This window comes from Hippoglossus hippoglossus, chromosome 7 (genome assembly GCF_009819705.1).
Source record: "Hippoglossus hippoglossus isolate fHipHip1 chromosome 7, fHipHip1.pri, whole genome shotgun sequence".
NCBI lineage: Eukaryota > Metazoa > Chordata > Actinopteri > Pleuronectiformes > Pleuronectidae > Hippoglossus > Hippoglossus hippoglossus.
The window spans coordinates 3,473,885-3,501,868 of record NC_047157.1 but is presented as its reverse complement, the minus strand read 5'-3'; the positions used below and the strand labels follow the sequence as shown (position 1 = coordinate 3,501,868).

The following is a 27,984-nucleotide window of genomic DNA, read 5'->3' as shown; positions in this document are numbered from 1 at the left end:
AACCTGGCAACCCAGCCAACCCAGCCCAGCACAGTATGATGAGCAGCGGTGACTGGGAGTTATGGATTAGCTCACGTTCTTCTCCTCTGAACGCTGCACGACCTGTGTGTGTCTGTGCTGTGAAGTTGTGTTTGTGTCGCTTTGGTTTCACGAGTCCAACGAGTTTTTACTTTTTGTTGGGTGACGTGTTGAACCCATGTTGGTCCTCGCCACTAGCGTTAGCCAGGTAATGCTAGCAGACGTGTAGCGGAGGTTACCGCTGTGTTTGCCGTTGCTAGGCCGGTCTTGTGGTCTCGTTGTCGGTTGTCGTTGGCAGTAGCTAACGTCGGTTAGCGGACCCGCTGCTGTGCTAGCATCAGTTGGACAGGTTCTGTAAAACGCGTTGGTTATCGACATGTTCCGGCTGGTGAAGTCCCCATAGAGGCTGTCACTTCACAACCTGAACTTCCACCATAGAGTCGTTTACATAGCAGCTTGTAGCTGCAGGTTAACCGGCTAACTTGAGCTAAATTAGGGTGGAGGCATTCAATAGTCAGAGCAGTGTGCTAATGCTGCTGTTCACCACTGTCATGGACATGGAGCTAATTCCTGTTTAATGACTAAGACCAACCTCACCAGTTCTAATGCTATGCTCAGTATCATAGAGAAGTGTTTCAAACCAGGGACATGTTGACCTGCAACACAGGTGTTAGCATCAGGAGAGATGTCAGGGCTAAAGTCTGTTCATAGTGTAGCGTTGCTCAGTTTAAGCAGGTTTTCCAGTTTGTATGTAAGAGTGTGTTTTATCGAGGTTGTCATGGAAGGTTGGTACTAAGCATTGCATGTGTCTTCTCCAGCAGATTCTGATGAGGGCATTTCTACAGGCCAACTGTTCCTGACACTGCACTTGGAAGGCGTGTGAGCTGCAGATCCTCACCATGTCCAAGAGCAAGAGTCCTGAGACAGTGAAGGTGGTGGTCCGATGTCGCCCAATGAATGAAAAAGAACAGGCAAACAAATTTGAAAGAGTCGTCTCTGTGGATGTGAAACTGGGCCAAATTGTTGTCAGGAACCACAGAGAAGCTTCAGCCAGCGAAAGTCCCAAAGTCTTCACTTTTGATTCAGTCTACGACTGGAACTCCAAACAAATAGATCTGTACGATGAAACCTTCAGGCCACTGGTGGATTCAGTTCTTCTTGGCTTCAATGGGACCATCTTTGCCTATGGGCAGACGGGTACAGGGAAGACATACACAATGGAGGGGGTGAGAAATGATCCAGAGAAGAGAGGGGTGATCCCTAACTCCTTTGAGCACATCTTCACACACATCTCACGATCCCAGAATCAGCAGTACCTGGTGAGAGCATCATATCTTGAAATTTACCAAGAGGAGGTCAAAGACTTGCTTTCCAAGAACCAAGCCCATCGCCTTGAGCTGAGGGAGAGGCCTGACACGGGCGTTTATGTCAAAGACCTGTCGTCATTTGTCACCAAGAGTGTGCGAGAGATCGAGCATGTCATGAACGTGGGCAACCAGAATCGTTCTGTGGGTTCTACAAACATGAATGAACACAGCTCCCGATCTCACGCCATTTTTGTCATCACTGTTGAGTGCAGTGAGTTGGGTGTGGACGGGGAGAACCATATCAGAGTGGGCAAACTGAACTTGGTAGATTTAGCTGGCAGCGAAAGGCAGGCCAAGACTGGCGCTCAGGGGGAGAGGCTTAAAGAAGCCACAAAGATCAACCTGTCACTTTCTGCTCTGGGGAACGTCATATCAGCTCTGGTGGATGGCAGGAGCAGCCACATCCCCTACCGAGATTCAAAACTCACCCGTCTGCTGCAGGACTCCCTGGGGGGCAATGCCTGCACCGTCATGGTTGCCAACATTGGGCCGGCATCCTACAACATGGAGGAGACCTTGACAACACTGCGCTACTCCAACAGGGCAAAGAACATCAAGAATAAACCACGCATCAATGAGGACCCCAAGGATGCACTACTGAGGGAGTTTCAGGAGGAGATCGCCAGGTTGAAAGAGCAGCTGGAGAAGCGCTCAGGGGAAAAAAAGAAGAGGAAGCAAAGGAGGAGAGCTGGGGAAGGGAGCGATGGTGACGATCTGGAAGGAGAGACAGAGGATGATGATGAAGATGGAGATGACAAAGGAGATTACTGGGGGGAGCAGCAGGAGAAGCTGGAGAGAGAGAGGAAGGCCATCATGGAGGATCACAGTCTGGTGGCTGAGGAGAAAGTTCGGTTGCTCAAGAAGAAGGAGAAGAAAATGGAAGACTTGAGGAGGGAGAGGGAGGCTGGAGAGATGCTTACAGCTAAAGTTAAGGTAGGCAGGCTTTTCTAGACAGGGTGTGTTTCTGTCCAGCTAGAATGTTACTGTTGCCTTAACATGACAAATTAGATTTTCATCAGATGCAACAACTACTAGATTCATCTAAAATGTACACACACAGGCCAGTGGATCTGTATGTTGTTCTGCTCGTGAGATGGAATTACCTTTTATATCCTGTGTGATCTGAAGTGTTCTCATCAATTTATTCTCCCTCATCCAGGCAATGGAGAGTAAGCTTCTGGTTGGGGGGAAGAACATAGTGGATCACACCAACGAGCAACAGAAAATGCTGCAGCAGAGGAGGCATGAAATCGCTGAACAGGTATGTGAAACATCTCAAAAGTAGTGGTAAACTGTCGATGCCTCACAGACTCAGACTAGATTTCTAGCATGCCGGAAAGCCCAGTCTCTGGGCTTTCTAAAATCTATTGTCCCAATTCCACAGGTATTTATTTTGTCTTTATCCTTTTCAAATGTTTTGAAATAGGCTATTCTCATATAGAGAGTGGGGGCGGAATAATAGGCATAATCTCTTCTGTTAGGAAAGAGTTCTCTCTATATATAAATTAGACCAACATCCTCAAAAAGTGTGTTAACTTTCTTGTATTCAAACTTTGCGCTATGAGTTTTTCCACTAAAGAAGTCTAATTTTGGCTGCAAGTGTATATTTAAAGCACCACAAACCAAGAGTTTGTCCTTTTAAGCCTTAGGTGCAGCACACAAGTCTAAACTGAATGAATGTCTAATCAGTGTGGAGATCATTGACCCCTGTAATAGACTTACTGTTGTATACTGATTTTTGAATTGAAAACCTTATTTTGTAAATTACTGCACAATTGTAACAACAGTAACAGTCTGTACTACTTTATAAAGCGCTTTCTAAAAACAGAGTTCATATTTGTCTGACTGATTTTATTAACTGATGAAAAAGCAGCCATGTGCAGTAATATAGGAAACTGGATGTGAAACATTGAGATGCATCATTGTGCATTCAAATCATTGACTGCTGAATCGTAATCGAATCATGAGGCGTTGTGAAGATGCACACCTCTACTAGCCATGTGTATTCAACTGTTGTATTTTTAAGATTAGAAAAAAAAACTGCAGATCTACTTCCTGAACAAACAAGTAAAAACAGATAAGAAAAAGGGTTAGGGGTACAGTATGGACGGATCAACAGTCCATCACTCGGCTGACAGACACAAACAACCATTCACACTCACACCTGTAGGCAATTTAGGGAAATGGCTACAGTATAACAAGAGAAGTGTAAAATATTTTTTTGGGTTCATAATGAAACTGTAGTGGGAAGAGCAACAAGTGGAGGTCATGATACATTTGGTGTTTTAGTGAATGTAGTTTTTGTTTTATGTTTTAACAAAAGCTTAATTAAGTCTCATATTTATCCAAGTGCATTAATCTTGCAATCTGTACACGTGGTCTGAGATCCTTTGTGTAATAATAATAATAATAAAGGCTTATATTTATATAGCTCCTTTCACGGGACCCAAGGACGCTTTGCATATGTTTGTGAGGACAAAACAGTAGAGAAAAGAAAAAGGTAATAATACAATTACAGAACAGGATATAATTTAGCAGCAGGGTGCATCATAAACAGAGGCCAAATGCCTTAGTGAAGAGTTGGTGCTTGAGGAGTTTTTGGAAAATGTCGAGAGATTCAGCGTTGCGTAGTTCAGCAGGGAGAGAGTTCCAGAGGGTGGGGGCTGCGACACAGAAGGCTCTGTCTCCAAAAGTTCGTAATTTGGTGCTGGGGTTGGAGAGCAAACCTAAGTTTGAGGACCGTAGCCTTCTGAGTGCAGTGTAGGGTTGGAGGAGGTCGGTTAAATATAGTGGGGCTAGAGCATGGAGGGATTTGTAGTTGCAGGCCTTTATCGGGAGCCAGTGGAGGTAAATGAGGGTCGGCGTGATGTGCTGCAAGGGCTTAGTGCGGGTGAAAAACCTTGCAGAGTTCTGTACATATTGGAGTCGTTTCAGGATGTTGTCAGGTACCCCAAACAGGACTCCATTGCAGTAATCCAGGCAGGAGGTGAAAAAGGCATGGGTGAGGGTTTCTGCAACGGAGTCAGGGAGTGAAGGCTGGAGTCTGGAGATATTTTTGAGGTGAAAGAAGGTGAAGATTTGGTGACAGATTTGATGTGGGATTTGAAGGAGAGGGTGGAGTCAAGAATGACGCCCAGGTTGCAGACCTCGGGGGATGGGGCGATGGAGCAGCCGTCGATGTTTAGGAGGAGGTCTCCAACCTAAAATCCAGATTTTAATGTCGTGCATGCAATTGACTATTGACTGGGGGGGGGGGCTGAGCAGATGGATGAGTGCTTATGTAGAGCTGGGTGACGTCAAAGTAAGAGTGGTAATTAAGGCCATGTTGACGGATGATACGACCAAGGGGGAGCATGTAGATGGTGAAAAGAGGGGGGCCCAGCACTGAGCCTTGTGGGACACCTTGGTTGACTGGGGCTGGAGTGGGGCTAGAACCTTTGATGGTGATGAACTGTTTCCTGTTGGAGAGGTAAGATTGGAACCAGGTGAGAGCTGTTCCAGTAAGGCTGAGGTATTTGGATAGGCGGTTGAGGAGGATGGTATGGGAGACTGTGTCGAACACCGCAGAGAGTTCAAGGAGGATGAGGATACTGATGTGGCCGGAGTCAGCAGCGATGAGGAGGTCGTTGGTGATTTTGACGAGGGCTGTCTCTGTGCTGTGGTGGGGTCTGTAGTTTGTCAACAACATTACAAAAGTCTGGGACAAAAAAATATTCCTATCTCTTACTTGACTGTGTCTAAAATTGAGAACAAGATAACAAGCTTCCTTTCAGTCAGGGACCTCTGTGTAGCCTGATCACACACAGGGCACTGTGGTCTAAAGTTTAAAATGTGTGTTTGCAGAAACGCAGCGAGCGAGAGATGCAGCAGGAGATGGAGAGTCGTGACGAGGAGACTCTGGAGCTGAAGGAGACCTACACTTCTTTGCAGCAGGAGGTCGACATCAAAACCAAGAAGCTGAAAAAGGTTTCAGCTCCAACCTTGACTGGTTGACTAAATGTCTGTCGTTCCTGTCCACTCACTTGTTTTCAGGATGCATCTCCAGTCCTGGCCACTGTATTCAACGAATTTATTCTGAGTCGGCCATATTCACTGATAGCGTAAATATTCATTATTTGTAGATGCTTAGGTCAGCATTTCTGTTGAATTTTGCAAATCTGATATGCTCTGCCTTAGAAAATGTATGTGTCTGGTAATAAAACGCCTTGCAAGTAAGTAGGTAGTACTTACATCTGGTAAGAATACACAATTGCCTTAGTTGATGGATTCAGATATTCCATTACTCCTCGTGACAGTCACTGTTTCAGCCAAGTTCTAAGACTGAAAATATACTTCTCATCATGGAAACCCTGGTTTCAATCCTCCTTTGTGCTTCAGCTGTTTGCCAAGCTGCAGGCAGTGAAGGCAGAAATCCACGACATCCAGGAGGCACACATCAGAGAGCGTCAGGAGCTGGAACAGACCCAGAATGAGCTCACCAGGGACCTCAAACTCAAGTAAGGAGCTTGCATATCATTCTGTTGGCCATCAGCATTATATCCATGATGAACACAATCTGTCCTGCTCCAGGAGAGAACACACACAGGAACAAAGTTGTGCGGTTGAATACTTAGGAACTATTTCTGTTCAACCAGATTTTCCTTTAAAGGGGACATAGCATGCCCATTTTACCACAAGTTGATATGGTTCCTTGGGGTCTTAATGAAATGTCTGTAACATACTTTGGTCAAAATACCACAAGGATCATATAAAACAGCACCCTTTTTACCCAGTATAAAACAGCCCTCCACAGAGTGACCTGTTTTGAGTGCCTGTTCCTTTAAATGCTAATGAGCCAGCTCCCCCCTCCCCCTCTCCCCCCATGGTTTTAAACGATATAAATTACATATTTTATATGATATAAATTATCAAATATGCATCCCATACTTTGTATTCCCCTTCTGTTGTCCTGGAGTTTGAATTTTCCCAATCACATAATTAAATGTCCCCCTCTGCCCATCCACTACAAGCACACAAGCAGACAGACAGACAGAGAGAGAAAGAAAGAGAGGGGTGGGGGGGGCTATGAAGACCATCATTTACCCCCGAACCCCGACATTCAACGGGTACAACAACAAGCGGAGAAAGCAGAATCGCGGGTTGACCTTATATATACAGTCTATGGGGCTGACCAGCGCGGAGAAATGCACGTCCCGTGTGAACAGCCAGGCGGCTGCGCGCTTGAGAACGGCGCTGCGCTGCCTCGCAGCGGCGCTTCCACGTCCAGTGTTAACCCGGCGTAACTACTGTAACCCGGCGTAACTACTGTACCCCGGCGTAACTACTGTAACCCGGCGTACAGTAGTGCTGAACACTGCGGAAGTCTTCCACACTGCTGGCTGTGTGGCGCTGACACAAATTCTAGCTCACGCATGGGAGAGCGAGCGGTCGCGCCCGAGCAACTGCTGCAGCCTCCCAGTCCCAACGATCCAGACAAATGCCACATGTGAGTGAATCGCGGGCTGACCAGCGGAGAAATGCTCGTCCCGTGTGAACAGCCAGGCGGCTGCGCGCTTGGGAACGGCGCTGCCTCGCAGCCTCGCTGCCTCCGGTGTAAACCCGGCGTAACGAGTGTGGGGGGACGGGGGAGACGGGGGGATGAGGTGGGGGGTGGGCCAAGACCATGTAGGGAGACTTCCAGTACCTTGTTACGACACAAAACCCAGGAAGCGCAATCGAGTCGCTCAAGCATGACGTTTCTGACTTAGAGGAACTATAACAAAACGCGCAAGTGTTTTTTTCCCCAGAGTTTTTGGGTTGGTAGACATGCCAGATACCCACATTAACCTGTAGAAGCACTAACAAAGTGGAATTTGCATTTAAATTCCCCTTTAAAATATGTCACTGTCGTTATTAATGAATGTGAGGTTAAATTAAGTGTATAATTTCTAATCAACATCCTCAAATAAGCAGAGCTCCTGGTGTCATAAATGACACACATCTGAGTGTTTGTGTCTTGCTGTCATTCTCTGCTTGCCATCTTGTCTCTTACTGCCTCCTGCTAACTGCTTGTCTGTTGTCTTTCAGACATCTGATCATTGAGAACTTCATTCCCCAAGAGGAGAAGAGCAAAATAGTCAGCAGAGCTTACATTGATGAAGAGGATGAGCACTGGAAAATGCAGCCCATTACACGTATAGAGGAGTAAGTTACACAATATTCCTAGCATGTTTTTACGTAAATTCTTCATCTGGGTAGAACCTTTATGTGTGTAATTATGCCATTGGGGACAAATCACACAGCCAAAGACCCAGACAACGGTGTAAGGACTACAAGATTAAATGTGGCAAGACAAGATAGTGAATCCAAAATACAATACAACATCTGTGAAGATGTATTCAAGAACAGATGTGGTGTGAAAATTCACCGAGGCAAGTTGAAGTGCAAAGAGCAATAACAGCAAGGCAAAGCACCTTGTATCGGCCAGAGAGCTGTTTTCGAGTTTATTAGTACTGCTTGTCAGTCGGTGGAGGACCAGGACCAAGAGGAAAACCAGCAGTGCCCTAGACATCAATGCTTAACCTGCTCAGAGTACAAGAAAAAGGGGTTTATCTGAAAGTCTGGAAAACTTTGATCGGAAACCACACCCTTAAAGGAGAGACAACAATGAAGCTCAAGACCATGGTGTAAGTTGTGTTTCAGGCATGGAAGAAGAAGCAGGAGCCTCGTCTCTGAACACTGGCTGAGGGTTGTTTTGATCCTAAAGAATTGAACTCATCAAGACTGAAACAGTTTCAGGAGATCTTCCTGCTAGATGTTGAAGGGATACATATTCTGGTCCATCATTGAAATCTTATCTTCACCAACGAGCCCCAGGGTACTCTGGATTTCTTGAGCATACATCAGTGATCAGCCAAGTCATTAAGGAAGCCAAGAGTAATAACAACACTGTCAGTCGTATGGTCAGATCTCGCCAACTCCTAACCACCTAAAGATGTGGAGCAGTACAGAGCAACCATCTGTACCTTGCATTACATCCTTACCGGCTGTCCTGAATCATTTGGAGAAGGTCGGTAAAGATGGAGGCACGACCAAGTCCTTATGGAAATTGCCAAACGGACAGACCTTCAGAAAATTTCCCAACCATGCAAACGCACTAACCATCCTGCAAACCCCCCCAAGCATTTCCATGGTTACAGGTGGTATTAATGTTAATTCCTCTTTTAAAAACAATAAATTGCTTTCTGTTTACACTTAATGATAAGAACAGAATACAGTCACTTTCAGCACTCTTCATCTTAGAAATGCCACCAGCAGAAACTGTGTTCTTTGTTCAGATCATCACACAAACAGTGAATTTGATCGTTAAAGGATATATCATCATCCTGCAAAGCCCTAATTAATTTCATGTAAGATACCAATTTTTTTTCATGATGCTTAACTTTCTGTTTCAGTGAACATCAGATGATGACCAGGCCTCTGTCTGCAGTGGGCTACAGGAGGCCTCTCTGTCACCACGCTCGCATGGCCATGATGATGAAGCCTGACACGAGATACAAAGTAAGCAGCACTTTCTCTTCACCTGTTTCACTGATGAACATATTCAAGCTCACTCCGTGAGCTGTCTCTGGTCACACACACATGAATGCGGTTAATGTCAGTTATCAGTAAGAATAACAAAATGTACATGTGCATCCCTACTTCATTGCGAATACAAAAATGTACGTATATTTTGTGCTTCTCTGCCCCCAGGCTGAAAACATCCAGATACTGGACATGGACCTTCCAACACGGACGACTATAGACTATCAGGAGCCGGTAATCGCCCCAACGGTGGCAGCAGCTCTGAGGGACGCTCTCAGGGATGAGGATGAGATCCAGGTAGATGCCTTAGGCTTTTACAACAGTTTAGGACCAACCCCACCAGCCAGTGCCATCTCCAGCCTCAAGAAACCAAAGTCTGGGTAAGTTAATTCAATCAATCAAATTTTATTTGTATAGCCCATATTCACAAATCACAATTTGTCTCATAGGGCTTTAACAAGGTGTGACTTCCTCTGCCTTTAACCCTCAACAAGAGTAAGGAAAAACTACAAAAAAAAAACCCTTTTAACAGGGTAAAAAGAAAGTAGAAACCTCAGAGAGAGCCACATGTGAGGGATCCCTCTCCCAGGACGGACAGAAGTGCAATAGATGTCAAGTATAAAGGAGAACATCATCAAGATAAAGGTTTTAGCAGCATTGATAAGGGTAAACATTTTGAAGCATAACTGAAGGTCAGTGAATTGACGGATTATTGTCAGTAATGGTCGAGTATCTGAGGAGAAATACTATGTATCAAGCAGTTCTGCTGCAATCATAGTCTATGGTCAGCTGCCACCACGATCATGATCCACCATCAAGATCGGATGCCACTATAGTCCACAGTCATTGTCCACTGCCGCCATCAGGATCCATCATCAGCTGCCACCTCGATCGTGGTCCACCACCATTATCAGATGCCAACACGATACAGGATCCGCCATTATTATCACAATCAGCCGGCTAGATACAGGATCTGCCATACTGGATCCACCATTACGATCACGATCTCTGATACACGATCCACCATCATAATCCACGATGTGGACGTCAAGTCAGTAACATGTATTGATGAGATATAAATTTCTTTGACGTGATAAGGATTGAGAAGAGGAAGGAGAAGCTGGGAAGAGAAGCTCCGTGTGTCATGTGTCCCCCGACCTTCTAGACCTATAGCAGCATAACTAAGAGCAGGTCAAAGACAAGCCTGGACCGGCTCTAACTATAAGCTTTATCGTAAAGGAAGGTTTTAAGCCTACTCTTAAACGTACAGATGGTGTCTGCCTCCCGAACTGAAAGTGGGAGATGATTCCATAGGAGAGGAGCTTGATAGCTGAAAGCTCTGGCTCCTACTCTACTTTTAGAGACTTTAGGGACGACAAGTAAGCCTGAATTCTGGGAGCGCCGTGCTCTAGTGGGTTGATAAGGTACTATCAGCTCTTTGAGGTATAATGGTGCCATATTATTAAGGGCCTTGAAGGTGAGGAGGAGAATTTTAAATTCTATTCTAGATTTGCCAGTGTAGTGAATCTAATACAGGAGAAATGTGGTCTCTTTTCCTGGTTCTTGTCAGGACACGTGCTGCAGCATTTTGGACAAGCTGCAGAGTCTTTAACGACTTACTGCTGGAGCCTGATAATAAGGAATTACAATAAAATGTCACCTGTAAGCTCTCCTTCAGCTGCCAATACCACATGTTGTACTTATTTAATAATTCAATTTTCAATTCAGTTCAATTTGTGTGTAGCACCAAATCACATTACAAAAGAGCTTACTGTATTGTCCTGTAGTTTGTCTGGATCTTGGATTCATCGTTTTTTGTCTGGAAACAAAAGAAACCATAGAACATGTTTAGAGTCCAAATGTTTAGATTCTTGACCTTTGCTGTTATTCCCACTGTTATGGAAGTTTTGTGGAAGCTGGTGAAAGTTGAACTCAGGCAGCAGCTGATTTCTTATGCAGAAAATTTTAATGTAGACTTGATGCATCAAGGAGACCAGAAGGTGAAACAATATACAAACACTAACAGAGTAACAGGAGAAATTGTCACCCCCAAGTCTGAAGATGTCTCCCACAGCTTCCACATATATCTTCCTCTACTTGTAGCACCCATTCTAACAGCACATCCATGAATGGCTAGAATTGCTGTCACTCTTTATGTAACATGTAGGTGTTCACATCCTATTGGATAGTTAAGTCTAAAGTATGCATTCATGAATCACATTGGGCCTCATTTACTAACGTGCGCAGAAATGTTCTTACTCTCCGCAGAAAATAAATGCGTGCACAAAATCTCCACCGGAAATAGGCAAAAGAGTTGAAGTTGGTGAGAGTTGAAGTTGGTGTCTCTCTGTCTGGAGCATCTGAGTTAGATATGAAAGTCACTAAACGTAGACACTACAATGTACTGTTGGTTGGTCCTTTATCTATAACCTGACCTCTGGTACTGCTTGGAGAGAGAAGGAAGTATGTGTGGAACGAACCAGGCCCGACTCTCCCAATGGTGTACAGATGTAATGTTATATATATATATATATATATATATATATACATATATAGTATATAGTGGCGTTAAAAATTCCTGAACACCCACAATCTGTTCAACTTTCTGTTTTTGCTCTCTGTCACTCAGTCGACCCAGAACTGGTAAGATGTCGAGCACCCCAACGTCTCCTTTCAGCCCCTCCAGTCCAGGATCTCCTCTTTACCCACAATGCCGCGGCCTGGTGCCCAAGTGACCGCTTCTGCCACTACTGTCACTACCACAACCTCTCTCGTGCACCTTTCCACTTGGACTCAACTTTGAGAGAATGGGTTTGGTTTTATTTTTTTTTTATTTTTATTTTTTTTACTACAGAATCTGGGATTCTGTAAACGTTACAGAAAACTTTAATACTAATGCTGCTTTGTAGGTTTTAACTGTAGCCACACCACTATTAACTGTTGTCATGAGCTTTTTCCTTTGGAGATTTAAACCCACTCATCCTGAGTGTGAGCCAATACAACACCAGGACAGCAGCCACGCCTGAAGCCTCACATCACTCCACACTGCTATTAGCTGCTATGAATGTCTTAAATTTCACATTTACAGTGTTCTTAATGTATAAGAAAAAAATTAAGGGGTGTTTTTGTGTTTGCTGAACATTTGTATGTCTGTGTGTCTTTCTGTCACACACTGATTATTGAACCTTCTGTTAAACTGCACTGTCTTATTCTGATGATTTTAAGGTGCAGGTGTGTGGCGTTTTGTGTCTTTAAAGAAGTAGTTCCACATTTTGGTAAATATACTTTCTTGCCAGATGAGATAATCAGCACCACTCTCGTGTCTATTAAAGCCTGAAGTAATCAGCTTGTCTTGGCTGCCTTCACTGGTTGCCTAGCAACCTCATGGTAACAATGAGGCTCCAGGAAGTCTTAATGCTAAGTTAAGCTAATCACTTACTGGCTGTGGCTTCATACTCTGTACAGACATTAGAGTAACAAGTGAGGATATTTGCTAAAACATTGGACTGTTTCTTGAGCTGTGTTTGATTGTAAATGTTAAGGCCAGAAAGTCGAACACATTACAGACTTGGCCTGTCACCAGTTGCTGTAAAGAGTAAATGCTGTTCTTCCTGGGGCACATCAGATGGAGGCAGGAGCGGTGGGAGAGAGCTGCACACATTCACACAAACATTCTGGGCTTAGCGACACTGCAGTAGGCCACCGGACATCCCAGCGGGAGATGAATGCTAAGCACACCCTGAGTCACGGAACACTTTTCCAATAAGGCTGTGGCTCAGGGTTCATCAGGGTTCCACGATGCCTTAACCTGTGCCCTTCAGCTCTGCTCCTTCATTTTAAGGCCGCCCACACATACTCACACGTTCTTCTCTGTCAGTGTTACTTTGTCTGCTCATTCATCAGGGAATTATTTTACAGCACAGTCCTGACATTCCAGTCGGACTGTAGGTAAAATATATGGAGAGGCAGAGCATGTGGGCACAGCAATCAACTGGCCCTAGGTTTAAGGCTGCGGGCCACAGGAAGAGAAGGTAGAAGAGGGATGTCATGTTCACCTCCTCTACTTCTGTGTTGGTCTAACGGAACACTAAAAACCCAGCGAAGTGTTGATATCTTCACAGTATTGTGGTGGTGCCACAAAACTCAGTCAAAACACTTTGGACTTAAATGGATCTGAAACTGACTGAATAGGAAGATGGATGACTGGTCTCCACTTCCTCAGCAAACATGGAAGGGGTGGGGTTTATGATCCATACTGCAGCCAGCCACCAGGGGGCAATCAAGATGTTTTGACTTCACTTTTGGGAGCTGTCATGTTGACCATCTTTATAAACAGTATGATCTGAACATGAACCATTCCATTTGCCTACAGGTGAACAATATGCAGCTTTAACCTCCACTGTTCAGCCTGCCTCTCTGCTGCTCTTTGTCCCCCCAACCTCTTCACTGAGGGGTGTTTTGTCCACTCGCAGCTACAGAGTAGGGTTGGGCAATGTCAACTAAATTGGCATATGACAATGTATACAGTGAACAGTGAACCAGTATACATTGTGATGGAAGATGAAATTGGGGGGGGGTCGTCTTAACAAATGAATTAACTCGTAGACACACACACAGACTCAGCTGATGTCTCTGACCCGCTACAGTGTAAATGTTGATTTGTTTGAAATGACGCCACCATATCAACACTGATCACCACATAATGACCGATACTTTTCTTAAATGAGTAAAATCTGTCCTCATAGCTGCTCGCATTCATTTAGTAATTCAGCCCGTCCTGACACCGCTCACTCTCTTTCTCTCTCGCGCGCTGACAGGCAGGTACACATATCCAAACACAGACTGGGCAAAAACAACAGAATTTGTAAATTTAAACAATGTATGGAAACCTGGAGGAAATGGTGGGGCGCACTTGTGTAGCGTGATTCGTTTGGCAGTGCACAGCGCAAATGATAGAGACGGAGAGGAGCAGTAAATTACTGAGAGCTGGTAAAAACTGTAAAACATCATTTTTTTACAGTCCAAACCTTTATGAAAAGACCCAAAATAAACACTGTAAGCGGACTACTTGATCACGATAACTGAATTATTTTAACAGCATTTGTATAGGATTAAGTGTTTTTCTACGTTATAGTAGAAACTGAAATTATAGTCTTTGCGTGGCAGGCTGCACCCATCTGTCAGTGTTGAACGGGGGGGCATCACGGCTGTCAGCCATCTTCAATGGATGATGGAATAGTCCATCAACCCAACCCTACGAGTTAGCTTTTACTGCCCACTGTGACTTTTCAACAGGCCTGGGTCAAATGGCAAATGAAATCCTCTCAAATACTTGATTTGTGTAGTGGATTGTTGTAGAGGCATCACTATGAAGCTCAGTTCAAAGTTGACAAGTACTGAAAAGTAAAGGCTCTCTCCTGCTGTTTGGCCAGCGCCTACATACAGAAATATGTTATGTAGTTAGATATGTAACAGTGAATATAGACTGGTTGAAAGGCAATCCTCAGTCATTTTTGCAGCTGGAAAAGAATCTAGTCTAACTTATTATAATTTCTTTTTTTTATAGACTGATGTAGATATAATTTTGTATTAATTTTCTTGAAAATAAATTGTTTTATTTTTTGAGCTTTACAATTTAATGTTTACTTTTATGTGATACAAGTATTATTTCCTTTTTTGTATACAGTAAGGTGCAGGCTTTTGGGGTGTGTGCGTGTGTACATGTTTAAATGTGTTGGTTGATGAGTCTGCCACAGATAAAAGCGTGAGTCACCTGTAGATATATGTCACTACTGAGTATTCACACATTGACTGTACATTTATCTTCATGAACACAAACATAATCTTTAAAATAAGACCTCATTATTGTAACTACCACTGCAATGCTGTGTACCTTGCGCATGATTTTAGCACGCTTGAGAAGAATAAATATGGTTGTGTATTCATCACTCACAGGAACCTGATTAGGAGAATGTTAACATCTTAATTTAACTGAAAACCTTTGTGTGTGTGTATCCTGTCGCCACATCACTGGATCGAACTGCATATCTAAAATTTAAGTGACCAACTATGATGCTGATGATGCTCTTGTAGCCAAATGACGGTTACTGGTGCACTTCTGTCTGTGTTCAAGTCTTTTACATGTTTAGTTTCTTTTAATTATTAAAGACAATTCAATGATAAGATGGCAGTATGTCCCGTCTCTGGAATATTTAAAAGATGGACATGTGATCATATTTAAAAATAAACCTCAAGCCTCATGTCCTATGTAGGTAAAACACTATATCTACCTATTGCACAAAAGTCTGTCTGTAGAACGCATATCTCACGAACCATTCATCTAATGGTTAGGAACCCTAACCCTAACCCAGTGTCGAGTTTGGGGTGATTTGGATATGTCAACAGCCTGTGGACTGGGTTGAAGATGTCTTTAACGTCCTCGGATACTCTTCATATTGAGCTTAATTACACAGCTTTAATTTTGAAAAGATGTGAACTTTTATTATTTTTTACTTTTTTAATTTCGTAAGTTAAATAAATGATTCAAACTGGTAAAAACTACATGTGAACAATAATAATGCAAATTCTGTTTCAATTTATGTAAAACATAGACTAAAAGATCTCCGTTGCAGATAAACCAGGAAGGCTGAATATAAAATGTTCTAACTTCATTCTGCACAACTTTTTCTAAAATGTTTTTCACCAATAAAGATATGATTTTATAACATAGGACAAGATGGTGAATATTCCTTGTACGTTTGAAGGTCATCAGGTGTTTCGGCCTTTAAATCACAAGACACCTTCTCCTCAGGCAGGCCCACCGCAGGTTGATCAGACCTGGGTGCATGTCCCTAACTTCTTGGGGCCCAGTTGGGATCTTTCCTCCTGATCCAGAGCCATTGGTTGCAGCGTTCTGCAGTGTGTGATGTTTCTTGTATGGTCTGGCACAGAGCTTGTCCATAGATCCCCAGATCTCTGAGCAACGTGATTGTGGATGTTGCAATTAAACCCCTGCAGCCAAACTCCACAGGGCAAACCATTGCCTTCTAACGACGTTGCTCTGCCTCAAATGTCATGCATACCGCAGCTTTTTCCTCTCATTTGCTTTATTAACAACATCCTCCCAGAGTATTGTCAAGAAGACGCGCAGAGTGTTGGACCAGAGTACCAGGTCTGGTCTCAGGCTGGTAGTGACAATATTAGATGGGACTAGAAGTCGCTGGCCTACGTCCACCAACATCTCCCAGTCTCTGGCTTGCTCCAACTGACCACTCCTGGTAAGTGGAGGAGGCCCCCTCTGTCCCTGTTCCCCTTCTTGGACCTAACCAAATTCTCTCATCCAGCTCACGTACTGACTGGAATGATGACACTTGGGCAGACCGTTCCCTTTTGCCAGGTCTGGGACACAAGTAACCCATAGCAATACCACATGTCAACAAAGATGGAACCACATCAACTAGAACTTGCCAAAATCTTGGCTAAAGTGCATTTATAATCTGGCCCAGATCCGGCCCACTGTTCATATTCTATCCTCATCTGGCCCGCATACCGAATGGAATGATGGCACTTCAGCGGTCCGCTTCCATTTGACTGGCCCAAATCTGGGCCACTCTTATTTAGTCTTGGCCAGATTTGGTCCACAGTCCATATTCTTAACCGGCCCACATACCGTGTGGAATGATGGCACTCCTGCCAGATCTAAGCCACAAGTAAGCCATATCAATGCTGCATGTCAATACAAATTTTTACCAAATAGGCAGCGGAAATCAGCCACATTTTTAAGCTATACCTTTGAAATATTGGCATGTGATAACCTTAAACAATATTCAGGATTTTTGTCTATTGTTTTTAAGAACTGTCATTCCCTACCTTGATGGCCGTGTGTCTTGCCACCTTGTCAAAGTTATAAAACAACATCTCGTCTGGAGGCTGAAGTCAAATAGCGGGATAAGCTTGTCCTGGACTTCTCCACTGTCATTACTGCTGAGGCTAAACAACTTGCTGTCATGCGGGCCTACTATGAAAGGGATTTGACCAGCACGGCATGCTCCCCTGACTGTTCAGCTCCAGTACCGGTGGATAACGACACCACAATTCCATGGTCCTGCGCCGTAACCAATGGAGCTCCGGGGGCTGCCCTTGGTCAGGCTAAGGATCCATATATAGTCTTGGGAGCTAAAACCAAGGCCTCAGCCAGCTCAACCCCGCATTTTGAGCCCACTGAAGGTTGGTCTGTAGTGGGCAGGGGTAAGCACACTAGCAGGCTGGTTTGTGGAAAAGATCCCGGCTGCATGTCCAGCTCACGCCCTGGCAAAGACGCTCCTGGCTGCAGGTTTATAAATGAGGGTTAGTTGTTGTCACTGGCCACTAGTGTCATGTCGAGGTCTGCCTGCCTAAGACAGAAAAACTTTATGGATATCAGGTAAATGGTTCATTAGTACCCTCCCTATTTTTCAAACTCAAACCTCAAACCATTCACCCTTCAAAACAAAGCTTGCCCTGACACCAGCCAGATTTAACACATGGAGGTTTAAGGCCCCTAAACACCCTCTCAGATCAGTGTCAAAAGCTGCATGGACCTGCAACACATGTGGCACTACATATACTGTAAGTAAGAAATAACTTACGATTTTATCTGATTCATTCATGGTTAATTTGTGCAAATCTTATTAGATTATTTTGTTAAGGTCATTCTGCTTTATTTGATATTGACAGTGTAGGGTTAGGGTTAACCCTAATCTGGACTCACATCCAGATTAGTGTAGAGAGACACGAATGGAAATTCCTTCAGGTCCAAATTCGGTGGCTCATCTCATTCAGATTCAGAGTTTTATTCACTTCAGGCTTATGGCCAATTCAAAGGCCCCGTACACACCTGGTATTAACATGTGGTTTTTGTGATCCGATCTTAAGTGGACAGCTCTCAGTACAGGTGTGAACGCACTCAGATCGGACATAGATCCGGAGTGTTCACACCTGAGCTGTCCACTTATCGCATATCAATACAGGCCAATTTTGAAGAAGAGGAAGAACCATAGGAGCGAAATACTGTTCTCAGTCAACATGTATAAAAACAGAAAGAGTCACACAAGGACAGTGTGCACTCACTCAAGACACAAATAATAATTGATAATAGAAAAACGGTCAAATCAGATGATAAAAAGGTACTTCTATGGTAATCAACCCTAAAACAGAAAGTGCACGTTGGTTGGTTCAGTCCTGTGATGCTGGCAGGCGAAGAGGGGGGCTTGATCTGGAGTGTGTTTAGAGCTCCGGTGGCTTGGGGGGGAAAGCTGTTAGAGTCTGACAGACTTTGCCCGGATACTCTGCAGCCTCCTAACCATACTTCATGATCCTCACAGATGGCACAGGTGCAAAGAGGTGGTGGCAGGGGGGAGAGGGGTCTGCCATTATGTTGTGGGCCTCTCTGACACACCTGGTATATGTTTGCTATTGTGGAGAGGGAGAGACACCTATGATGTTTTCTGCGTTGTCACTTCCCTCTGCAGAGTCAGGCCTGCAACTTTACAGTTTCTGTGCCAGACAGTGATGCAGTGTGTCATAATGGGTGGTGTTGGCTTTCCTCAGTCTCCGAAGGATATACTCAGCCCCGTGGGACAAGCTGGGAGACGCTCGGTTGCCAGATAAGTTAGAATACTTGGAATTTGTATTGTTCATAATGCATGCATGTGAGCTTGTATGTATATATGTTTGCATGTATAAATGTAATAAGAAGTTTAATATTACTATTTAATTAATTGTAATATATATATACTGCGTCTGGACACTAATATTTACTTGGTTTAATGTTTTTCACAAGTGTCTATGTTGGGGGATGTGGTGGGTGAACCTGGCAACCCAGCCCAGCACAGTATGATGAGCAGCGGTGACTGGGAGTTATGGATTAGCTCACGTTCTTCTCCTCTGAACGCTGCACGACCTGTGTGTGTCTGTGCTGTGAAGTTGTGTTTGTGTCGCTTTGGTTTCACGAGTCCAACGAGTTTTTACTTTTTGTTGGGTGATGTGTTGAACCCATGTTGGTCCTCGCCACTAGCGTTAGCCAGGTAATGCTAGCAGACGTGTAGCGGAGGTTACCGCTGTGTTTGCCGTTGCTAGGCCGGTCTTGTGGTCTCGTTGTCGGTTGTCGTTGGCATTAGCTAACGTCGGTTAGCGGACCCGCTGCTGTGCTAGCATCAGTTGGACAGGTTCTGTAAAACGCGTTGGTTATCGACATGTTCCGGCTGGTGAAGTCCCCATAGAGGCTGTCACTTCACAACCTGAACTTCCACCATAGAGTCGTTTACATAGCAGCTTGTAGCTGCAGGTTAACCGGCTAACTTGAGCTAAATTAGGGTGGAGGCATTCAATAGTCAGAGCAGTGTGCTAATGCTGCTGTTCACCACTGTCATGGACATGGAGCTAATTCCTGTTTAATGACTCAGATCAACCTCACCAGTTCTAATGCTATGCTCAGTATCATAGAGAAGTGTTTCAAACCAGGGACATGTTGACCTGCAACACAGGTGTTAGCATCAGGAGAGATGTCAGGGCTAAAGTCTGTTCATAGTGTAGCGTTGCTCAGTTTAAGCAGGTTTTCCAGTTTGTATGTAAGAGTGTGTTTTATCGAGGTTGTCATGGAAGGTTGGTACTAAGCATTGCATGTGTCTTCTCCAGCAGATTCTGATGAGGGCATTTCTACAGGCCAACTGTTCCTGACACTGCACTTGGAAGGCGTGTGAGCTGCAGATCCTCACCATGTCCAAGAGCAAGAGTCCTGAGACAGTGAAGGTGGTGGTCCGATGTCGCCCAATGAATGAAAAAGAACAGGCAAACAAATTTGAAAGAGTCGTCTCTGTGGATGTGAAACTGGGCCAAATTGTTGTCAGGAACCACAGAGAAGCTTCAGCCAGCGAAAGTCCCAAAGTCTTCACTTTTGATTCAGTCTACGACTGGAACTCCAAACAAATAGATCTGTACGATGAAACCTTCAGGCCACTGGTGGATTCAGTTCTTCTTGGCTTCAATGGGACCATCTTTGCCTATGGGCAGACGGGTACAGGGAAGACATACACAATGGAGGGGGTGAGAAATGATCCAGAGAAGAGAGGGGTGATCCCTAACTCCTTTGAGCACATCTTCACACACATCTCACGATCCCAGAATCAGCAGTACCTGGTGAGAGCATCATATCTTGAAATTTACCAAGAGGAGGTCAAAGACTTGCTTTCCAAGAACCAAGCCCATCGCCTTGAGCTGAGGGAGAGGCCTGACACGGGCGTTTATGTCAAAGACCTGTCGTCATTTGTCACCAAGAGTGTGCGAGAGATCGAGCATGTCATGAACGTGGGCAACCAGAATCGTTCTGTGGGTTCTACAAACATGAATGAACACAGCTCCCGATCTCACGCCATTTTTGTCATCACTGTTGAGTGCAGTGAGTTGGGTGTGGACGGGGAGAACCATATCAGAGTGGGCAAACTGAACTTGGTAGATTTAGCTGGCAGCGAAAGGCAGGCCAAGACTGGCGCTCAGGGGGAGAGGCTTAAAGAAGCCACAAAGATCAACCTGTCACTTTCTGCTCTGGGGAACGTCATATCAGCTCTGGTGGATGGCAGGAGCAGCCACATCCCCTACCGAGACTCAAAACTCACCCGTCTGCTGCAGGACTCCCTGGGGGGCAACGCCTGCACCGTCATGGTTGCCAACATTGGGCCGGCATCCTACAACATGGAGGAGACCTTGACAACACTGCGCTACTCCAACAGGGCAAAGAACATCAAGAATAAACCACGCATCAATGAGGACCCCAAGGATGCACTACTGAGGGAGTTTCAGGAGGAGATCGCCAGGTTGAAGGGGCAGCTGCAGAAGCGCTCAGGGGGAAAAAAGAAGAGTAAGCAAAGGAGGAGAGCTGGGGAAGGGAGCGATGGTGAGGATCTGGAAGGAGAGACAGAGGATGATGATGAAGATGGAGATGACAAAGGAGATTACTGGGGGGAGCAGCAGGAGAAGCTGGAGAGAGAGAGGAAGGCCATCATGGAGGATCACAGTCTGGTGGCTGAGGAGAAAGTTCGACTGCTAAAGAAGAAGGAGAAGAAAATGGAAGACTTGAGGAGGGAGAGGGAGGCTGGAGAGATGCTTACAGCTAAAGTTAAGGTAGGCAGACTTTTCTAGACAGGGTGTGTTTCTGTCCAGCTAGAATGTTACTGTTGCCTTAACATGACAAATTAGATTTTCATCAGATGCAACAACTACTAGATTCGTTTAAAATGTACACACACAGGCCAGTGGATCTGTATGTTGTATGTTGTTCTGCTCGTGAGATGGAATTGCCTTTATATCCTGTGTGATCTGAAGTGTTCTCATCAATTTATTCTTCCTCATCCAGGCAATGGAGAGTAAGCTTCTGGTTGGGGGGAAGAACATAGTGGATCACACCAACGAGCAACAGAAAATGCTGCAGCAGAGGAGGCATGAAATCGCTGAACAGGTATGTGAAACATCTGAAAAGTAGTGGTAAACTGTGTGAAGGTCTCAAGTCAACAACAGTGTGATGGCAGGTTACAAGAAGGCCTGCGGTCAAACCCAGCTGACATTGGGCGAGAGGTGGAGTACACCCTGGAAAGACACATTCACACTCACACTGACACAAAATTTAGGAATATGGCTCTACAGTAAAACAATGATGCAGCATTAGGAGACCTTGGTGGGATGATAATGTTGATGTTTCAATGGAATGGTGGGGTTAATTGCATGTTTTAACAATAGCTTAGTTAAGCCTCATATACACCTGGTCTGAGATCCTTTGTGTAGTTTGTCACCAACATGACAACAGTCAGGGAGAAAAAATACTTACATGGTGATAGCAGTGCCGCCGATAGTTCTTGTAGTTACACTTGGCTCAAGTAAAAGCATTCCCTGATTGAGTTGTAAAATATGTACTTTCTCAATAACACTCATGCAATCGTCAGTCTTCTTCCTTGTTGTCTCTTCCTGTGGCATTATCTTTTTCACAGTGACTATTTTTCTTTCTACTGTCTCTTCTCGTGTGTAAAATGGACAACATGAGGACAACATAACAAGCTCCCTTTCAGTCAGGGACCGCTGTGTAGCCTGATCACACAGAGCACTGTGGTCTAAAGTTTAAAATGTGTGTTTGCAGAAACACAGAGAGCGAGAGATGCAGCAACAGATGGAGAGTCGTGACGAGGAGACTCTGGAGCTGAAGGAGACCTACACTTCTTTGCAGCAGGAGGTCGACATCAAAACCAAGAAGCTGAAAAAGGTATCAGCTCCAACCTACTGTTGTTCCTGTCCACTCACACTCACCTTTCTGCATGCATCTCCAGTCCTGGCCACTGTAATCACAAATATAAATATTCATTCTTTGTAAAAGCTTAGGTCACTGCCAACATAGACCCCACACAGTAGGTGGTCTATGCAGACAATGAAAGAAATTGAGCTGCTCTGTCAGTAATGTACTGCTCCTTTCTGTGTCTCTATCATTCGCACTGCGCCAACCGCGTCAAGCCAAACGTGTGTGTGAGGAAAAGAGCAAGTTGATGAATGCACTGCTCTGAAAAAGATTTAGCTCATTAATAAAAGTATCGATCATTATGTGATGATAAGTGTTATTTCATACAACATTTAAACTGTAGCGAGTAGAGATGTCAGCTGAGTCTGAGAGAGAGAGAGAGAGAGAGAGAGAGAGAGAGAGAGAGAGAGAGAGAGAGAGAGAGAGAGAGAGAGAGAGAGAGAGAGAGAGAGAGAGAGAGAGAGAGAGAGAGAGAGAGAGAGAGAGAGAGAGAGAGAGAGAGAGAGAGAGAGAGAGACTTTACCTTCAGGCTCTGGGATCATAAAGAAGCTATGCAATTCTTTTATATAATCAACCTCTCATAGTGATGAATCCGGTCCGGGAAAAACGTGATTACTTGATGAAGCCCCCTCACAGTTCTTTGTTCTCTCTCTATCCTCTTCTTATTCTCTTGGTCCAACAATGATTAATTGACAGAAAACTCCTCATGACAGTCACTGTTTAAGCCAAAATTCTAAGTCATTGAATGCACCTAATGTAGTTGCTTTGGATAAAAGCATGAGCTAAATACAATGTAATGTAATGTAAGACTGAATATACTTCTCATCATGGAAACCCTGGTTTCATTCCTCCTTTGTGCTTCAGCTGTTTGCCAAGCTGCAGGCAGTGAAGGCAGAAATCCACGACATCCAGGAGGCACACATCAGAGAGCGTCAGGAGCTGGAACAGACCCAGAATGAGCTCACCAGGGACCTCAAACTCAAGTAAGGAGCTTGCATATCATTCTGTTGGCCATCAGCATTATATCCATGATGAACACAATCTGTCCTGCTCCAGGAGAGAACACACACAGGAACAAAGTTGTGCGGTTGAATACTTAGGAACGAGTTCTGTTCAACCAGATTTTCCTTTAAAATATGTCACTGTCATTATTAATGAATATGAGGTTAAACTAAGTCACAAACACACATCTGAGTGTTTGTGTCTTGCTGTCATTCTCTGCTTGCCATCTTGTCTCTTACTGCCTCCTGCTAACTGCTTGTCTGTTGTCTTTCAGACATCTGATCATTGAGAACTTCATTCCCCAAGAGGAGAAGAGCAAAATAGTCAGCAGAGCTTATATTGATGAAGAGGATGAGCACTGGAAAATGCAGCCCATTACACGTCTAGAGGAGTAAGTTACACAATATTCCTAGCATGTTTTTACGTAAAGTGATTTGTGGCACAGTGCAATAAACAACAGAGCGAAATATGAAATGATAGATGTTTTTCCATCATTTCATTATGTCATATTGCCCAGCCCTAATGTCAAATTCACTTTGTGTGTCTGCTTCAGTGATCAGCGGATGAGGACCAGGCCTCTGTCTGCAGTGGGCTACAGGAGGCCCCTCTGTCACCACGCTCGTGTGGCCATGATGATGAAGCCTGACACGAGATACAAAGTAAGCAGCACCTTCTCTTCACCTGTTTCACTGATGAACATATTCAATGTCTCTACGCATAAAAAACCCACAGACACAGTGAGTGTACATTCGTCATCCTTGTCTCATGTTTCACAGGTTACACCACAAGGGCTGAACCTACATGTGCAGACAATCGATACAAACCTCACACTGCAAGGCAACTTTAACAGCATAGTTAGACGTGAATTTCATATACACTACCGTTCAAAAGTTTGGGGTCACCCAGACAATTTCGTGTTTTCCATGAAAACTCACACTTTTATTTATCAAATGAGTTGCAAAATGAATAGAAAATATAGTCAAGACATTGACAAGGTTAGAAATAATTATTTTTATTTGATATATTAATTTTGTTCTTCAAACATTGCTTTCGTCAAAGAATGCTCCATTTGCAGCAATTACAGCATTGCAGACCTTTGGCATTCTAGCTGTTAATGTGTTGAGGTAATCTGTAGAAATGTCACCCCCCGCTTCCTGAAGCACCTCCCACAAGTTGGATTGGCTTGATGGACACTTCTTGCGTACCATACGGTCAAGCTGCTCCCACAACAGCTCAATGGGGTTGAGATCTGGTGACTGCGCTGGCCACTCCATTACAGACAGCATACCAGCTGCCTGCTTCTTCCCTAAATAGTTCTTGCATAATTTGGAGGTGTGCTTTGGGTCATTGTCCTGTTGTAGGAGGAAATTGGCTCCAATCAAGCGCTGTCCACAGGGTATGGCATGGCGTTGCAAAATGGAGTGATAGCCTTCCTTATTTAAAATCCCTTTTACCTTGTACAAATCTCCCACTTTACCAGCACCAAAGCAGCCCCAGACCATCACATTACCTCCACCATGCTTGACAGATGGCGTCAGGCACTCTTCCAGCATCTTTTCACCTGTTCTGCGTCTCACAAATGTTCTTCTGTGTGATCCAAACACCTCAAACTTTGATTCGTCTGTCCATAACACTTTTTTCCAATCTTCCTCTGTCCAATGTCTGTGTTCTTTTGCCCATATCAATCTTTTCTTTTTATTGGCCAGTCTCAGATATGGCTTTTTCTTTGCCACTCTGCCTAGAAGGCCAGCATCCCGGAGTCGCCTCTTCACTGTAGACGTTGACACTGGCGTTTTGCGGGTACCATTTAAAGAAGCTGCCAGTTGAGGACCTGTGAGGCGTCTATTTCTCAAACTAGAGACTCTAATATACTTGTCTTCTTGCTGAGTTGTGCACCGGGGCCTCCCACTTCTCTTTCTACTCTGGTTAGAGCCCGTTTGTGCTGTTCTCTGAAGGGAGTAGTACACACCGTTGTAGGAAATTTTCAGTTTCTTTGCAATTTCTCGCATGGAATAGCCTTCATTTCTAAGAACAAGAATAGACTGGCGAGTTTCACATGAAAGTTCTCTTTTTCTGGCCATTTTGAGAGTATAATCGAACCCACAAATGTGATGCTCCAGATACTCAACTAGCTCAAAGGAAGGCCAGTTTTATAGCTTCTCTCACCAGCAAAACAGTTTTCAGCTGTGCTAACATAATTGCACAAGGGTTTTCAAGGGTTTTCTAATCATCCATTAGTCTTCTAAGGCGATTAGCAAACACAATGTACCATTAGAACACTGGAGTGATAGTTGCTGGAAATGGGCCTCTATACACCTATGTAGATATTTCATTAAAAACCAGACGTTTCCACCTAGAATAGTCATTTACCACATTAACAATGTATAGAGTGTATTTCTGATTAATTTAATGTTATCTTCATTGAAAAAAACAGTGCTTTTCTTTGAAAAATAAGGAAATTTCTAAGTGACCCCAAACTTTTGAACGGTAGTGTACATAAGTTTATAATCAGATGCAAAGAGTTCAGCACAGCTCCACTATGAAGCAACATCACAAGATACTGAGTTAAAGGTCTTAATGTTGTTATGAGAAGTGTAAAAAACAAGCAAGGAAATGAGTGAGTGTCTAGGTAACAAGAAACGTTATATAGACCTGTTGGTATTGTTCACAGCCGCTGCAGGTGCTGTGAATCCTCATGTTCTACTGTTTTATGCTGCTGTTTGAACATGTAAAAATGTATCCTTGTAATTAAAAAATGTGCATCCCTACTTCATTGCGAATACAAAAATGTACGTATATTTTGTGCTTCTCTGCCCCCAGGCTGAAAACATCCAGATACTGGACATGGACCTTCCAACACGGACGACTATAGACTATCAGGAGCCGGTAATCGCCCCAACGGTGGCAGCAGCTCTGAGGGACGCTCTCAGGGATGAGGATGAGATCCAGGTAGATGCCTTAGGCTTTTACAGCAGTTTAGGACCAACCCCACCAGCCAGTGCCATCTCCAGCCTCAAGAAACCAAAGTCTGGGTAAGTTAACTGTCACCTGTAAGCTCTCCTTCAGCTGCCAATACCACATGTTGGACTTGTTTAATAATTCAATTTTCAATTCAGTTCAATTTGTGTGTAGCACCAAATCACATTACAAAAGAGCTTACTGTATTGTCCTGTAGTTTGGCTGGATCTTGAATAATTTGTTTTTTGTCTGGAAACAAAATAAATCATAGAACCCATTTATTAAAAGTCCAAATGTTTAGATTCGTGACCTTTGCTGTTATTCCCACTGTTATGGAAGTTTTGTGGAAGCTGGTGAAAGTTGAACTCAGGCAGCAGCTGATGTCTTATGCAGAAGATTTTAATGTGGACTTGATGCATCAAGGAGAACAGAAGGTGAAACAATATACAAACACTAACAGAGTAACAGGAGAAATTATCACCCCCAAGTCTGAAGATGTCTCCCACAGCTTCCACATATATCTCCCTCTACTTGTGTCACCCATTCTAACAGCACATTCATGAAAGGCTAGAATTGCTGTCACTCTTTATGTTACATGTAGGTGTTCACATCCTATTGGATAGTTAAGTCTAAAGTATGAATTCCTAAATCACATTTTGTCCTTACGTCTTGCCACTGGCGAAATAGGCAAAAGAGTTGAAGTTGGTGTCTCTCTGTCTGGAGCATCTGAGTTAGATATGAAAGTCACTAAACGTAGACACTACAATGTACTGTTGGTTGGTCCTTTATCTATAACCTGACCTCTGGTACTGCTTGGAGAGAGAAGGAAGTATGTGTGGAACGAACCAGGCCCGGCTCTCCCAATGGTGTACAGATGTAATGTTATATATATATATATATATATATATATATATATATATATATATACTATATATATATATATATATATATATATATATATATATATATATATATATATATATATATATATATATATAGTATATATATATATATATATAGTATATATATATATATATAGTATATATATAGTATATATATATATATAGTATATAGTGGCGTTAAAAATTCCTGAACACCCACAATCTGTTCAACTTTCTGTTTTTGCTCTCTGTCACTCAGTCGACCCAGAACTGGTAAGATGTCGAGCACCCCAACGTCTCCTTTCAGCCCCTCCAGTCCAGGATCTCCTCTTTACCCACAATGCCGCGGCCTGGTGCCCAAGTGACCGCTTCTGCCACTACTGTCACTACCACAACCTCTCTCGTGCACCTTTCCACTTGGGGACTCAACTTTGAGAGAATGGGTTTGGTTTTAGTCTATTTTTTTTTTTTTTTTTTACTACAGAATCTGGGATTCTGTAAACGTTACAGAAAACTTTAATACTAATGCTGCTTTGTAGGTTTTAACTGTAGCCACACCACTATTAACTGTTCTCATGAGCTTTTTCCTTTGGACATTTAAACCCACTCATCCTGAGTGTGAGCCAATACAACGCTGGGACAGCAGCCACGCCTGAAGCCTCACATCACTCCACACTGCTATTAGCTGCTATGAATGTCTGAAATTTCACACTTACAGTGTTCTTAATGTATAAGAAAAAACTGAAGGGGTGCTAGAATCCCACTCTTGATGGACTGCAGTATCTTCAATGCAGTTCTTTTTCTTCATGTCTTGCCAGATGTGTGCTTGGTTTGGCTTTTGATGTCCTCTCTCAAGGTTTTGACTTGAAAGACACACAGA

At 43.8% G+C, this 27,984-nt stretch overlaps 1 protein-coding gene across 5 annotated transcripts; it reads left to right on the top strand.

Moving 5' to 3' along the window:
- Positions 1-12: 12 nt before the first annotated feature.
- On the top strand, positions 13-27,806 carry kif3b (kinesin family member 3B). 5 transcript variants are annotated; one of them, XM_034589975.1, is made up of 9 exons: positions 13-226; positions 837-2,318; positions 2,545-2,646; positions 5,229-5,351; positions 5,763-5,881; positions 7,452-7,568; positions 8,819-8,924; positions 9,117-9,328; positions 11,578-12,052. In XM_034589975.1, exons 2-9 carry the CDS (start codon positions 918-920, stop codon positions 11,681-11,683), a joined length of 2,286 nt encoding a protein of 761 aa, XP_034445866.1. In that variant the 5' UTR covers positions 13-226; positions 837-917; the 3' UTR covers positions 11,684-12,052. The 5 variants fall into 5 exon arrangements, with proteins under 5 accessions (XP_034445866.1, XP_034445865.1, XP_034445867.1 ...); XM_034589974.1 differs by having other exon boundaries at positions 25-226; positions 840-2,318; XM_034589977.1 differs by lacking the exons at positions 13-226; positions 837-2,318; positions 2,545-2,646; ... (4 more) ...; positions 9,117-9,328; positions 11,578-12,052 and adding exons at positions 18,785-19,012; positions 19,626-21,104; positions 21,337-21,438; ... (4 more) ...; positions 26,086-26,297; positions 27,364-27,806.
- Positions 27,807-27,984: the final 178 nt, after the last annotated feature.

What these genes read in the sequence shown, in the direction of transcription:
- kif3b (XM_034589977.1), top strand. Translation starts at nt 19,704, where the DNA reads ATGTCCAAGAGCAAGAGTCCTGAGACAGTGAAGGTGGTGGTCCGATGT. An exon ending in ACCAGGGACCTCAAACTCAA is followed by an intron (nt 23,247 to 23,539) that starts GTAAGGAGCTTG and finishes GTTGTCTTTCAG; the next exon opens with ACATCTGATCATTGAGAACT. An exon ending in AGCCTGACACGAGATACAAA is followed by an intron (nt 23,925 to 26,085) that starts GTAAGCAGCACC and finishes CTCTGCCCCCAG; the next exon opens with GCTGAAAACATCCAGATACT.